Consider the following 16,317-nt stretch of genomic DNA (forward strand, 5'->3'; position numbering starts at 1 on the left):
GGGTATGGCACACTGACCTAACCGAGGAACACAACTCCTTGGCTGCTATGTCTGCCCTTTCGTTTCCTGCAACACCCATGAGCCCTGGCACCCAGCAGGACACCTGTTTGCCAAGCTTTCATAGCTGGAGGAGGGCATGTTGGATATCCTAGACTACTTGATACAAGTGGTGTAGACTGAAGGACATACGAACAGATGAGGAATTTAGCACACATGGGACAAATCATCTGCTCCAGCACTGAATACAGTGAACTTTGGAGGCAACCAAATCATGAGGACACGATCCGTGAAGACAACAGAGCAGAGCAACAGATGGCGTCACCTGTTTACACCCATTAAAAAAATACAGCTACATAGTCAGTTTCCTCATTTAAAATCCCAGAAAATATCTTATTAAAAACAGAAGCAGGAGTGCAATAATCCCCCCTGCCACTGCATCAGACCTAAAATGAATCTGAGCCTCTGCAGTAACCAAGGTGGCAGTTGGTTAAAGACCCAGATTTGAGCCCATACATGCCCCACACCAAAGGGCTCCAACACACACTTTGCACAGATCCCAAATGGTCTTGTTGCCTGCAGATGATTGGTAAAGAGGCCAGATGAGCAACGGTATGCTATGCTGGAGAATTGGATGTAGCGAGGGACTGACATACCTGATGCACCATGAGAAGCCGCAATCAGATGGTAAGTAGTGGTTCATTAGCCTCGGCACAAACAATTGCCATGAAAGCATGATCTCCTTACGGTGTACAGCGTCAATGATTTTCAAGTACAAAGGCCTCGTTGACCTGTACAATGTGCACCCATAGTCCAGCCGCAATCAAATGAAAGCCCTCCCTGCTCCCTAAGACCTATGGTTAAGACACTACCATATGTTCAACACCTTCTGGGTCCTTGCCTTCAGGTCCTCAAACCGGGTGAAAAAATCACTTTGATGAGAAGGACTGAATAAACATTGAGAGATAGCCAAAGATGACCAATTGGTGGAGCTGCCCTAGAATACTGTGGTGCCTAGTAGCATCGTACACCTTACTAATATAAAAAATATACCTACATAATGCTGTTGATCAAGGTGAGCTTGCTGAATAGCCACCTCTAGTAGGTTCAGGATGTTGACGCTGGACGGAGATCTCCTGAATCCACAGTGAAAGCAACTTAGGAGCTGCCTAGTCTCAAACATCCAGACCAGGTGACAGTTAACCATTCGCTCAAAGGTCTTTTCTACATAGCTCATTAAAGGCGACACTCTGGTAACTACTGGGAGACGTCTGCCTCTCATGGTTTGAGAAGTGGGATCAAAATTGCCTCCCTCCATGAGTTGGGAAAATTGCCTGTCGACCACATCGAATTACTGGGTTGTGACCGGGCATAGTATCACGAGCCGAATACAGCTCCCACATGGAGAACGGACAGTTGTAGGACTCTGAATTGTTAGACCTGAGGTCCAATTCAGTGTCTCCATGGTGGCACGGTAATGACAGAACAATGGATCCTGGCTGGCAGTGGCAGTAGTCAGTGCAAAATGCTCTGCCACTGTATGTGCATTGTCTCCAGGTGTTTTTTGGAGACACACCTGATTCAACGACGACTACCTTTACTGGAAACCATACTGATGGCTTCACATACTGTAGTAGAACACATGGAATGGTTGATAAGAGTCCACGAACACTTGCCAAAAGCTTTTCTTGCTTTCCTTGATGACACATCTAGCTTTTGCCCTTGTTAGCTGAAAGGCTGTGAGGTTTTGCACCACCAGGTGGCTCTTAAACTGTCACAGACCCAAATGACCGAGTGACCGAATGACACTCGCTCATTAGTCCACCAAGAGACTGGTGGCTTCTTAGGACGATGTGACTTTGCGATGGAGAGGTCAGCAGTGTGGTGGACTACTCATGAGATGTAGTCCACCCACTCCTGGATGGTGTCATGGCACTCAAACACAGCTAGTTGGCTCTTCTCCTCCACCGTGGCTGCATCCTTTCAGAGAGAACTCCGCCTAAAAGGTGAATATGGAGTGGTAAGTGGTCAATGGAACAAAGGTCATCAGTGACTTCCCACCGAACAGAGTCTGCAAGGGCTGGAGAGAAGAAAGAAAGGTTGATGGCTGAGCATGACCCAGTAATAGCACAGAAATGAGTGGGAGGTGCCTGTGTTGAGAATGCACGGCTTGTGAGACGTCATGGGATTTTCCAATACCCAACCCCAATGGCAAGTAGAGGTCAAACCTCACAATATACGACGGGAATTGAAGTCTCCCAGTATGAGAAATGGTCACGGGAGTTGTTCTATTCGACATGTTAGTGCCTTAGAGTCAATTGCATCATGTGGAGGTAAATATAGTGAACAAACTGTGATCCTCTGACATACATGAACTACAAGTGTAATTGCTTGCAGGTCAGTAGGTAGAGAAGAGAAGAGGAGTGGTGCACGTTATTGACAAAGAAGGCGACCCCTCCCTTCACCCTTCCCCACTCAGGTCATCCTTGCAGTAGTGTGTACAGTCCTGTAGGACAAGGACATCAAATGCTTTAAAATATGTTTCCTGCAAATACAAATACAGGGGATGTTCCTACACATGTCCAGAACTCATTAACATTCCACTGCAGTATGGGAGCCACCTAACACAGGAGTATCACTTTCATTCTGACTTTCTGCCAGGGAGGGGAGCCTGCATTGGGTGGAGGCCAGTCTTGGGGGGAGATGATTGCCCCAGTCCGACATCATGATCCATTGCCTGTACAGAAGAATCTGGAGACACTTCAGAGAGAATGACATCAACATTATTGGGCTGTTTACCTTCTGACTGTATCAGTGGTGGATGCTTTGCCTTTGATTTTTTGCCCTGGGTAGAGTTCAGAGCCACAACTGCAGCTATGTGGTTGTAGCACTGGGCAATGTAGACAACCACAGCCTTTCCGAAAGGGAAATACAGAAGCGTCCGATCCCGCCCATCTGCTTTGACCCATGACGTCACAAATATGGTGGAAACGACCATAAACCACGATTCCAATATGGCGCATATGAAGTCGTTACGTACACATTATGAAGACGAAAATACACACACACACACACACACACACACACAACAAAAAGCCTAATGGGACAAGTGTGGGAAATTGGGGGCTTTTGGCTGGGGACAAACTAAATACAAGCGAATTTAGACTCCCACTCCCATACAAAACCACGCAAAATGACGAAAAAACTGACATCACAAAACTCCCCGCCGGCCGCGGTTCTAGGCGCTCCAGTCCGGAGCCGCGCTGCTGCTACGGTCACAGGTTCGAATCCTGCTTCGGGCATGGGTGTGTGTGATGTCCTTAGGTTAGTTAGGTTTAAGTAGTTCTAAGTCTAGGGGACTGATGACCTCAGATGTTAAGTCCCATAGTGCCCAGAGCCAACAAAACTCCCCAAATTCCAGTAAACACAATATCATCTGGAATCTGACACTTCCCTTGACATGTATAGATCAACAGCAGCTCCCGATCCCATAAATTGGGATCGAACACTTCCCTTGACCTATATAGCTCAAAAACATCTCCCGATACCAATACCAACATTCACAGCCACACATTGCAATAAAACGCTTCCTTCGACCCCAACAGACACACTAAAAACAAAAAAATAAAAACTTACCACAAAAAAGTTCCAGCACCACAAACTAGGTTGGCCACCACAACCACACACAGGACCGCGCACACACGCCAACGAAAAAATACTCAACCAAAAGAAATACCCGACCGACCAACTTATCCACCCACACCTCACCCTAAAATAAAAAACCCACAAACAAAAACCAAATGCAACATAAAAAACTCAATCACACACTACAACTCAACAATAGCTTCAACAAAATAGATCCTCCACAACTAACACACAAACCAACACACTCTCCCCCCCCCCCTCCCCTCACAAACACTAACACGAAATAAACCACCCACCCCACCCTGAGCTGCAGCCACCCACCCACCCACCCAAAACACCCCAACTAACCACTTTCAGCCTATACATTTTACTAACAGCTCTTAAAAAAACCCAAAAAACACAATAGCCCTCAGGGACACTCTTCCGCCAACAGTACTCATCTAAATGAGACTGAAGGTTGGAAGAGCGCCTCTTCCCCCTCCCAAGAACTGACTTAACAGCCCCCCACATCCCCTCATTGTATTTGTGCAAGCCCACCCCTCTCATAATTTTTGAACTCTAAGCCATGGTTAACGACTAAATGATTGAATCCCCTCTCACCCAACCCCCTATATGAAGAAAATGCATCTGAAATTACTGTGGACCCCGGTTCTATGTACTCCTCCATTAACCCCACTAATTCCGCCTTAAACCTCCGTTCCACAACCCTAAAAACACATTCAGAACACCCAACCCTCGGAACAACAACCCCCCCCCCCCCCCCCACACACACCCAGGCACCAACCACAGACTTACCCCTCCCATACTTCCTTTTCCCAAACTGCAACTCTTCCACCTCCAGAACAACCCCATGCCCCCCCCCCCCCAACTTACCACAGTACTTAATAAACTTTGAACACACTTCACGGCAAAAAGAAAACCAATCAACCACACTCCTCTCACTCACACCAGTCTCATGCACGCAAAAACTGTGTGGGGATCTATAACAAAAATAATTAGTCACCAGTACAATTTCGTGCATGCTCAACCTAGACCTAGAATCAGGAACCACGCCATATGGAACACCAAATGTCATCCTTTCGACAGTGCCACATGTAACCGTCCCTGGTCCGAGACGCCGGAACTTTAGCCAACTTCATTTCTTCGCCACTAATAAACCACTTCATGATCTCGGCAATTAAACCAAACAGCTGCAAAAACTTTATCAGTTCCAAAGCGGTGTTTCCTATCATTTCCCTCAGACGCGCGCTATTAATTTTATCCATCATATCCATTCCTGAACAAAAACAACAACCGATTAATTTACTAAAATTACCACACGACCTACAGCGAACAACACTAAATTAACCTTCACACAAAACCACTAAATTGTTAACTCACTGAAACGAATTCCACTACAAACACAGCCAACACTAACAATTCTGTATAATGAGCAAGACCAAACTGAACCCATTACACCACATAAACGAAAGCCCTGAACATACCACCAGAGGGCACAACAAACCACAACACAACATCTACAAACACGCCACACACACAAACCAAACTCCACGCCGTCATGCGGTCACACACCATAACACCCTTATGTCACGGGTCAAAGCCGACGCGTGGGATCAGACGCTTCTGTTGACCCTCCAAAAGTTCTGGCGGGAGGTGAAGGCGTCGAAATAGATGCAGCAGCACAAATGCATTGACAAATGCAAGTACTAGTGCTGACACTAGCAATCTCCATTTGTATAGCTGCATCTACTTTCTGCACTGGAGGTGAAAGAAATGCAGCAAAGGAAGTAGCAAACAATGGGAGCAGTGCGGCTTTATACATCTTTTTGGTCTTATTGTATGAGATGTGCTTCATAGTCTTAAGCCATAGTATCTTACGTTCAAGATATACGCTGCAGACTACAGACAGGGTGAGCCTCAGAGCAGCTCACACACTTCAACAGATGTGAACAAATGACTCTTGTGGGCAGCCTTACAACACTTGTCCTAAGTGACTTCTCCACGACACCCTTACAACACTACGTCCAAAGTATTGACATTTGAAAAGTGTCATGTGTTGAGGACACAGGCTGCACAATGAGGCGAAGAAAACCTGCCTTAATCTGCTCTGGAAGTTTCATACTGCTGAAAGATTAAACAAGATGGATTTGACAAGATCACCATCCATCCTTTTCGTGATATTCTGCACGTTAAATATTCCTTGTTGGGCCCACTCACCTTTCGGTTCTTTGGGAATATCCACCAGATCCCTGCATGTCACACAACTTTTGTTGTAATTCAGTGTGGTATGTAGCTCAGTTTCAATGCCATACTCTCCTAGGCATTTCAATTCCTGCAGGCTTTAACCATTAGTGCACCATTATGTAACCGCTTGACTGATTTTAATGTTCCTGCAATGCCCTCTAAATCCTTTCAATGTAAGAAGGCCACACTTTCCCGAAAGTTCCCTCTCACCTTTTAACTATCAAAAATACATTCTGTAGAGCAGAATGCATTCTGTTACTAAATACTGAACTACTTTTAAAAACTCCTGAATCTGGAGGGCTTGTCACATGTGGCCTCTTGAGCAATTTCTGCTGGGACGAGGAGGACAGAATTTTGAGGGTGTCATCCAGTCCCAGGGGCAGCTGGAGAAATAAAAAGTCCACCTAGACAGAGCCCCACATGCCTAGGTAAACCTATAACAACTGAGGTGTGGCAGGTTCGCCAGAGGTTGCCTGCTAATGACTGTTACACCTCAACACCCATGCATCTCATTGATTCGCAGCAGACCTTGAGATTGAAGGGTTTTTTACTAAGGATTTTAGCATCTTCGCAATCCAGGCAGTCAAGCCAAGATCCCCAGTCCCTGTGACACACAGTGTTCCACCGCCTCACTGCTTGGTGGTCTCTGAAGCATGCTCAGTGCTTACAGTGATAGGGATGGCATCGCTTAGCAGTCCGCTGCTCAAGGAACCCCAGGGTCGCCAAGTCTGTACCCAGCAAATGAATGCTCAGTCCCTTGTGGCTTTATGTAATAGAAATAAACACCACATTTAAAAGAAAAATATTATTCAATGAAAAATCCAGTAGAACTCCACATTGTGTATTGAGTTTAAAAATATGAAATTGTGTTTATAACACAGATTTATATGTATCAGTCTATTACTGAACAAAATCCATACAAAATTGTATTTCACGGACATTCGGCCACCAAATCGTGGAACACAACAGCCTTCTGCCTCATCTGTACACACTGCATTGAACGTTAGGTACCCATCTGCTTTTCCTCTTGAATTTAATGTAAAGTTCTGCCTTGTTAGGTTAGTTCTAAAAGCTTAGAAACAATACTCACTTGCTTAAGCCCTAGTTTGGACATTATTTTTCGAGCTTTCTTCTCTCCACGACTTTGTTTTGCTTTGCTGACCAAGTCAATTGGCAACCCTGTTCCAGGAGAGAAAACTGTTGCTCCTCCACTTGGACCAGCCTCTTCAAGTTCAGGGACTGATGTCTCTGAATCTGACTCGGTACCAGAGCCTCCTGCAGAGTCATCACCTTGCATTTTTCCTTTTGATGTTGATGGTTTCTCTAATTCAGTCAATTCAGGCATTTATACTCTCAAATCTGCCTGAAACAATGTGTGAGAACCTTATAAATCTGAGGAGATATGTTGTTGAGTCAGTGTTTTATATGCTAAATGACACTATAATTTTCCAAGAAGAACAATCTATCCAATGCTATCAAATATGTTGCATAAAGTAAATAAAATAAAATTAGTAAAATACACATGCTGGTAATAATTTTAACAAAAAATATTAATGGAGAGATTATATTTCAGACATCAGAGACTGTATCAGTGTTCTTATTCAGAGTGAATCAAGATAAACCCATCTACACACACACACACACACACACACACACACACACACACACGAACATTTTCAGGTGAAAAACAGCTACTCTAAAAAGAGGCCATTGTTCCTCCTCGTAAATATGCTGTCTTTCATTTAATAGGCCTATGTCACACCAAGCATTTATGCAAATTTACACAAAACAAGGAAATATACGTATTTTTATTATTGGGACATTTTTGTTATTAACACTTTTCAAAGTATTAAAAACATATATTGGGCCACAGTGGTAATGACACTTTCAGTGGAAACATAAATATGAAATGTGTAATGATTTTTATCATTGCACTTTCATTGGCTATGCCAACTGACAATGAAGCTATCACCTTCCAACCTAACTTAGGCCTCTGACTGCACTACCCTTCAGTCTGGCATAATAATAATAATAATAATAATAATAATAATAATAATAATCAAAATACATGAAAATTAAATGTAACATGCAGAACACTAAACACATTTCAACCACTGTACAAATACTGAAAAACTGAGTGCCACATTTCATATTTGTAACCGCTTTTCAGCATTTAAGATGAGATGCGTGCACTCTTCATTGAAATGTGTGGCTACCACAATAAGAGAGAGGCTCACCAGCTACAATCTACAATCACTGTTAATCATCTCTCTTCACAGAATTGACTTTCAAGGTGCATTTTTAGAAAATAATGGTTTGCAACCAGACATCAATATCTTAAACATTTTCACATGTGGCACTTTACATCTTAGCAGAACTCTTTGCAATTGATCAGATCTGTTCACTATGAAATTTTACAGATCTGTGAAGATATATGCTCTTAAGCCATGAATGATATTTTGTGTCTGTAAAATAAATTAATAAATCATCAAAAAGGTATTAGCAATTGACACTAATATATTTAAACACGCGAAGTTCTCACGTTTCAATACTACAAATCATGTCTTTCATTCTTTAACTGGAAACTGACGTAGGCACTGTGCATCTGCAGTCCAAAACATTGCAGACTCTGATACAAACTATTCTGCAGTCTCTTTTCTCAAAGGCCTTTACAAGAATATCAGTCAATAATCAAATCTTTCTGCTCGTTTGTAAGTTACCTTCATAAAGTCAGTAAAACTACAGTGGTGCCACCCAAAGCGCAAGATCCCAAAGCAAGGTTGGTACCTCACGATGCAACCACAAATAAGGACAGCCACTGCCAGCTGCAGCAACAAATGAGCAATGTCGGTATAGTCCCCAAGAGAGTCTCAATAAGCCGCTGCTTCCACTCACTCAAAATCGAACACATTATTGCTCAGCCCAATCCACGATCATCAATGAAGATGATGGCATCGTCTTCCAACTAGGCTAGCATTGTGAACATTGAATTATTCAGAACTCTACATAAAAGTTATTGTCAGTTATACATCATGTGAAGAGATTTGTACCTTGTCAGTATCAAGTGATATGTTACTATTCAGTGACTGTTAAAAATACTCATTACATCCCTGTGGAACTGCATTGTACAAAGTTAAGTAATTCATCTTGTCTAAGTTGTAATAAACTGAACCAATATTTTACGTGTAATAGTATCCACTTGATATCTTCCCAGAGTACAGTAAAAGAACCCACCACTGTACCTACAAGTTATTTTTGTCTGGTACAAGTACTTCAATGCTGCCAGATCTGTTCACTGTGAAACATATGCAGATCTGTAGAGATGTCTCTTTACCAGTGACAAAGAAAAGTAGGGTATCTGTCAAGACTAGCAATAAACACGTAAGAAATGTGATGTTAAATTCAAATTTTTACACAATTCATAAAACTCATTACTGGATTTTTCAAAACCAACTTATGAGCAGGCGCTCTATAAGAGAAGGAAGTAAACCAGATCTCACATCCTTATTCTTAATAAGCACATAACAGATACGGAGCATTGACAAGGAAGCATTATTCCTCAAAATGATGCTCAAGTCTGAGCTGGTAAGTTAACTTGACACCGAACTACTATTTGCAACAGTCATGCATAATTGCTTGTAAGATGATTACCCCCTCAGAATCTATTTTTTAATGACAGAGAAAGGTGAAAAACACGTAGTTCTCCAAAAGAGAAACACATAAATATGGCTGAAAGCAATATCTAAAGAAATAAACATTAAACTTTTACTTTTATACGAGAGGTAAGGTTCCATTGGTGGCGTAATAGTAAATGCCAAACAACAAAACCAAATGCTGAGGGTTTGATGCCCTGTTAATAGAGGCATTTTCCCCTTGCATTTGATATGGCGGGTCAATGGAAGCGTCTGATTCCACCCGTGTGCTTTGACCCCTGACATTTTTCTCGAATTGTAATGTTTCGTGTATTTATTGTGTATCAATATATTTTAATTTACGTAGGGATGTCTGACTTAAATTTTTGAGGTGTTGTGGCTTTGGTTCTGTTTTTCGTAGTTGTAGGTGTTGGTTTTTTCATATCAATAGTTATGGTTGACTTATATACATCAAGGGGAATGATCAATTACAATTTTCGTATAGTTTTATAAGTAGGTATTGGTATTTTGGTATCGTCAGCTGCAGTTGACCTATATAGGTCAAGGGAAGTGCGTTTCTCATAGATTTTGTAATTTTTTGCTCGTCATTTTGTGTGTTTTGGGATCGTGGTGCGTTTTTTTACTGTTATATTTAGCTTGACCCCCTCCCTAAAACCCCTAATTTCCCCCAGTTGTCCCGTTACTTTGATAGTATTTTTGGAGGGAGATGTTATTTTCTTATTTATATGTATTTTCATGTTTTTTGCCATGTGCATGTAGTGACATCATAGGCAACATATTGGAGACTCTTAGAATAGCCATTTCTGCCATATTGATGATGTCATGGATCAAAGCAGACAGGTGGAACCAGACACTTCCGTAGTCCCGATATGGCTTCCATCAATGTCAGTTCCTTATGTATGTGGAAATATGTCAATTTTACCATTATCTGTTTTACATTTTAAAATGTATGTCCTAATCTAATTGGATCAATTAGTTGGTTCAAATGGCTACTTTACTGGGGTCACTTCACTTCTGTTAACAGGATCATGTTTAACTGGTAACTAAAGTTACTACGTTAATATTTCCCATTTTATGACTTCCATTCTGGAGTAATTTTTGTTACACTGTCCCAAAAAATTTGCTTTTATACCTGGAATACATTAAAGTTTAACGGGAACTGAATCCGCATCCTGATTACTTTTTCCATATGTTGCAGCACTAAATGTAAGAAGCACGCCTCTGTTACCCCTGCCACCCTTATTGCATTCAGACTTAATTGCTGTAATTTAAAAATGGTGTGTACATTAAGGAAAAACTCCTTAATAGATATGACAGTAAACACAAAGTGTCATATAACAAAATCTGATAATATATCTGAACAGCACATCTGCCACAGACAAATTATTATACGTTGTTATTTTGATCACATAACAATGAATGGTCCAATGAGAAAAAATATCCATTCCAGGCTGATCAATAGTGAGTACTAAAATCTTTAAAAATGATTATCATACACAACTCTCACAATATTACACAGAAGCTCATAATGGATTGGAGACTTAAGTACCAACTGCTGGATCCCACACTTGTCTCTTATAGCATCGCCACAAGGATATGAGCACTCTTGTTCTTGGCTCAGCCATAAAACGTATTATGGCATACTTCAAATAAAGTATAAGTTAAAATTGCTCCCTTCGTATTGTTCATCGTTGGTATAAAATATGTGCACATAAAAATCAGAAAACTCAAAGGTTTTTCCTACTGGCTTATAGTGTTCCTAAATTTATATAGGAGTTTTACATATTTACAAGAAAAGTGTATCAAACATGAAGCATATGTTGCCTACAATGGACTATAATGCATCTTCAAATGCCCGAACCAGTCACGTAGTGTTTACATGGGAATTACTGAGCCTGCCAATACCTCTCATCTGCTTTGACATATAATGAAATCAAAATAATGGACACAAACTACTTAAATGAAATCCAACACAGGTTCAATACACACAGTAACAAGAATTTTAGTTACTCTCAAGACATCACATTCCCAGGCTTCATCAACTCATGAACAGTTATTTTTGAATTCAGCCTACACCCTGAGCTACGCTACATACAGATCAGTATGTCACCACATCGAAGATGTCATTTGCATTCACTGCCTTCACCAACTCATATCCAAACTGTCACTAACAACCTAACCTATACCTCATGCTAAGCTACAAATCACCATGCCTACATTATAAAAAAAGAATGAGTTTTCATTGTTCTAATCTACCTGATTTCATTACAAATAACCAAGTTGTTATAATTATTACTCTGATCCACTATTCATCATTATATCCTACTACATAGTTTGGTAAAGTTGATTTATAAGTAATAAATAATGTGGATCAAAAAAATTAACAGACAGCAACACACAAAAACATGAAGGCCTTTAACAAAAAATTCTGTAACACGTGTGTTAATATTGCAAGAATTTTAATAATACAACAGATGATTCCCCTGAAAACTGAAATGAAAATTTTAGTGTTACACAATTACTTTTATCAAGTATCTCATGTGCCTCTCCTCACGGAATTTGGGTGAGAGAGTAACACGACCAACACTAAAGGAATTAGTCACAATAATAAAACAAAGTTCCATACACTACTATGCTGTTAATATCCAATGGCGGGGGTGGAGTGGACAACTGTGACATTGTGAAACTACTTTTCATCCCACTAAACACTAAATCCAGGTGATATGGAGAAGTTTTACTGAAACTGATAAAATGCATAAATAAGTATCGATTAATATACACGAATTAATCCCTCCTGTATATTACACAAAACCTAGCAAACGAAACTTTTGCCTGTGTGCATAAGCGGTAGCAAACGGACTGCCATCAGTTTGTTCATTGTCATACATTTTCTGCTGCAGCATAAGTTAAAAGTGCAGTCTTTAGGAGGCCACGACTACTCTTTTGGTGATTAGTGTGACATGCTGTTTAACGGGCTGAGCATCGATTTTGGAAGGCGGCTTTAATACTATTAGTTACGTATTTTTCTATCCAACAGCATGGCGTAAAATGATAAAGGCAGTAAAATACACAACACTATATCATCATTCGAGCTGTAATAACATAGTCAACGAAGAAGCCATAACTGTCTCTTTACTATCACACACACGATCAAGGTTCTTATTTTACATGTTCAATGCTTAAAAACGTGCTGCTACGCAGAAGCCACATATTCAATTGGTAACGTACAACAAAGGGGGGTATGTTCCCGCCTTATCGATATTTGATAATTGTTAACATTATATTTCCATAAAAACGTCTACTAGCACTGTACCTGATACCCCGAACGTACAACTGGTGCAATCTGAAGGCTAGTAAGATCCTTTTTCTTAAACAACTGTAGAGTCACACGACGCCACAATCCGCCATTAAAACTTACAAAGTACCTCGTGACCACCTCTTCAAAACATACGCCCGAAGAACATTACAAAACTATATATATAAATGATTTAGATTATCTTACAGTAAAATTTAATAATACCCAAAACAGTTAATAACCTACCTGTAGTCTCAATTTTACCTTCTCGTTCAACTTAATACCGGCTCTAACTCCCTCTTTTCAGACTCAGAGATTCAAGGCACTTCTTCTCCACGTGCAGTCAACACCTCTGAGCCCGAATCAGCTTTCCTATTTGTTGGTAAGAAGTTGTATAACATTATCAACAAAGTCTTTAGGTTAAGTTCAAGACGACAACAAACAAAGGCATCAAAGGTCGTATTTGTCACGCATGTTGTTAACGTTGATAATACCAATACTTCATTTGAACGTGCGAGTTCAGAAAAACCATTGCAGCATTTAGTGCTTTGAACAAGAAATTATGGTATAAATTTTTTTGTGAAACGTTAATTCTGTTATTTCCTCGATATGAAAACTTACCTCTTTCAATTACTATTCGATTGTACTGATAAACTGTGTCTCACCTACATAATAATTAACTAGGAGTTAAAAGTGAAAACGAATCTTCTGGCAAGGAGATGATGAACCGATTACGTTTCCCATTTTGAAATGCGTAGGCATTGCACACACAAGGAACGGAAACGTATTTTAAACCATAAATCTTTCAGCGTTCAAGCTTGTTTAGAAGACAACTATGTTAACGGGAATGCCGATTGCCACTTTCAGATGCTATATAGGCTAGTGTTCAATACCAATTTCAAGGGGGAAAAATGAGTACACAGAACCTGGTTAAATTAAATTTCGAGCAGTCATCTACATTTGACATACAAAAAGTCATCGAATACCGTAGTTAAGAAGAATTATTCGGACACTGAGGTTTTTTGGATTTTGATGGAGCTACATATGGATCAGATCCGATAATGTGAAAATGAAACATCATACAAACATTAATATTGCTTCATAGATCATGAATACGACATTTCGTAATGGTGTGGGTACGTGTCACTTTAACATAAGTTTTCTTTACACACACATACACATACACACACAGTTACTACATAATATCTAAAAATTCATCTATTGAGTAGAAGGAGTTGTCACTCAGAAACTCTTTTTACTTGTTTTTAAATGTTGGTTGGCTATCTGGACTTTTAATGCTATTTGGCAAATGACCAAAGATTTTTGTGGCAGCATAATTCACCCCTTTCTGTGCCAAAGTGAGATTTAATCAAGAATAGTGGAGATCATCCTTTCTTCTGGTGTTGTAGCAAATTTCATAAGTAATCCGAAGGTACTGTGAATATCCCGAGTTCTTTAATAAATGACTGCAAGGTCATCTTGGATGGGCTCCAGCTATTATTTTGATTACATACTTTTGTAGAATAAATACTTTCTCTTCTAATGACGAATTGCCCCAAAATATGTTGCCATATGAAAGCAGTGATTGAAAATAGGCATAGTAGGCTAATTTACTAAATTTGCAATAACCTTAATAGAATAAGTAGCTGAATCTAAGCATTTCAGCACATCATCAATGTGTTTCTTCCAATTCAATTTCTCATCAATGTGCACACCCAAAAATTTTGAATATTCTGCCTTAGCAACAGACATCTTTTTATAGTCTATATTTATCAATGCTGTTATGCTATTTACTCTACACAATTGTTGTCTTGTCTCAAAATTTAGTGAGAGCACATTTGCAGAGAACCACTTCATAAGTTTCTGAAAGACGTTATTTACAATTTCCTCAGTCAATTCTTGTTTGTTGGGTGAGATTACTATACTTGTATCATCATCAAAAAGAACTAGCTTTGCATATTCATGAATATAGAGTGGCAAGTCATTACTATATATTTAGAACAATACGGGACCCAAGACTGGACCCTGTGGGACACTATTCTTGATACCTTCCCAGTTAGAGGACTCTGCTGATTTTGGTAGATTATCTGCACTGTTAATTTCAACCTTCTGCATTCTTCCAGTTAAATATGAATTAAACCATTTGTGCAGTGTCCCACTCATACCACAATACTTAAGATAATCTAGAAGAATTTCATGATTCACATAATCAAATGCCTTTGAGAGAACACAAAATATCCCAATGCATGATGTTCAGTTATTGTTTAATATTTGATCAGTGAAAGGACATATAGCATTTTCTGTTGAAAAGCCTTTCTGAAAACCAAACTAACATTTTGTTAGCGCTTCATTTTTAAAAATATGTGATGCAACTCTTGAATATGTTACTTTTTCAAGAATTTTGGATAAAGCTGTCAGAGGTGAGATAGAGTGGTAGTTGTTAGCATCAGACCTATCACCTTTTTTCACAATGGTTTAACAATAATGTATTTTAATCCCTCTGGAAAAATGCCCTGTTTCAGTGAGCTACTACATATGTGGCTGAGAATCCTACTTTATTTTTGGGAACAAGCTTTTAGCACTGTATTCGAAATGCCATCAATTCCCTGTGAGCTTTTAGTTTTAAGTAAATTTATTATACTCCTAATTTCCATAGGAGAGGTAGGCTGAATTTAAATTCTGTCAAATTGCACAGGTATTGCCACTTCCATATACTGCCTTGCATTTTCTAATCAATAGCTGGATCATATTTTCTCTAAAACACTTAAAAACGATTATTGAAAATGTTTTCTACTTCTGACTTCTTGTTAACAAATTTTTCATTGAGTTTGATAAAAATACAGTCTTCCTGTGCTCGTAGTTCCCTGTTTCCCTTTTAACAATATTTCAAATTGTTTTAATTTTATTATCAGTTGTTCTAATCCCAGACATAATGTATATACTTCTTGACTTTTTAATAACTTTTCTTAACACAGTGCATTGTTCTCATAATGTTTCACTGTTTTGAGATCATTACACCTCCTAGCTATAAGATACATTTTCCTTTCCTGTTTACAAGATTTTTTGTCCCTTTAGTAAGCCATGGTTTTCTACATGGTTTTTTACAATTATATCTCACTGTTTTCTTAAGGAAACTGTTTTCAAATATACTCACAAAGGTATCATGAAATAGGTTAAATTTTAAATTAGCATCAAGTTCCCTGTACACTTCAACGCAGTCTAACTGTTGGAAGCTTTCCCTAAAATTTTCAGTTGTTAAATTGTTAACTGAACACACTATTTTGGAGGATTGTTTTGCATTATTGTATGGAGTTATGTCATATACTGTAACTAACAGGGCATTATGATCAGACAGACCATTCTTAACAGGAAAAGTTTTAATTTGATTAAATATATCCTGGTCTATAAAAACATTATCTATCAGTGTGCTTATCCAGAAAGGCTGAAATCAATATTTCAGTATCGAGCTCTCATTAAAATAAT

General features: G+C 39.5%; 1 protein-coding gene across 4 annotated transcripts in view; it reads right to left on the bottom strand.

The window, feature by feature from the left end:
• LOC126183876 (nascent polypeptide-associated complex subunit alpha-like) overlaps window positions 1–13,332 on the bottom strand; it is a 28,912-nt gene extending 15,580 nt beyond the window's left edge. The window contains exons 1-2 of one of the 4 annotated variants that reach the window (XM_049926174.1): window positions 13,081–13,332; window positions 6,977–7,249 (exon numbers count right to left, since the gene is read on the bottom strand). In XM_049926174.1, coding sequence (XP_049782131.1) covers window positions 6,977–7,231 — 255 coding nt within the window. In that variant the 5' untranslated portion in view covers window positions 7,232–7,249; window positions 13,081–13,332. Of the gene's footprint in view, window positions 1–6,976; window positions 7,250–12,852; window positions 12,990–13,080 lie in introns of those variants that run through there. The other 3 variants (XM_049926173.1, XM_049926176.1, XM_049926175.1) reach the window with 3 other exon arrangements.
• Between the last annotated feature and the right edge of the window lie 2,985 nt (window positions 13,333–16,317).

Source organism: Schistocerca cancellata, chromosome 4 (genome assembly GCF_023864275.1).
Source record: "Schistocerca cancellata isolate TAMUIC-IGC-003103 chromosome 4, iqSchCanc2.1, whole genome shotgun sequence".
Taxonomy (NCBI): Eukaryota; Metazoa; Arthropoda; class Insecta; order Orthoptera; family Acrididae; genus Schistocerca; species Schistocerca cancellata.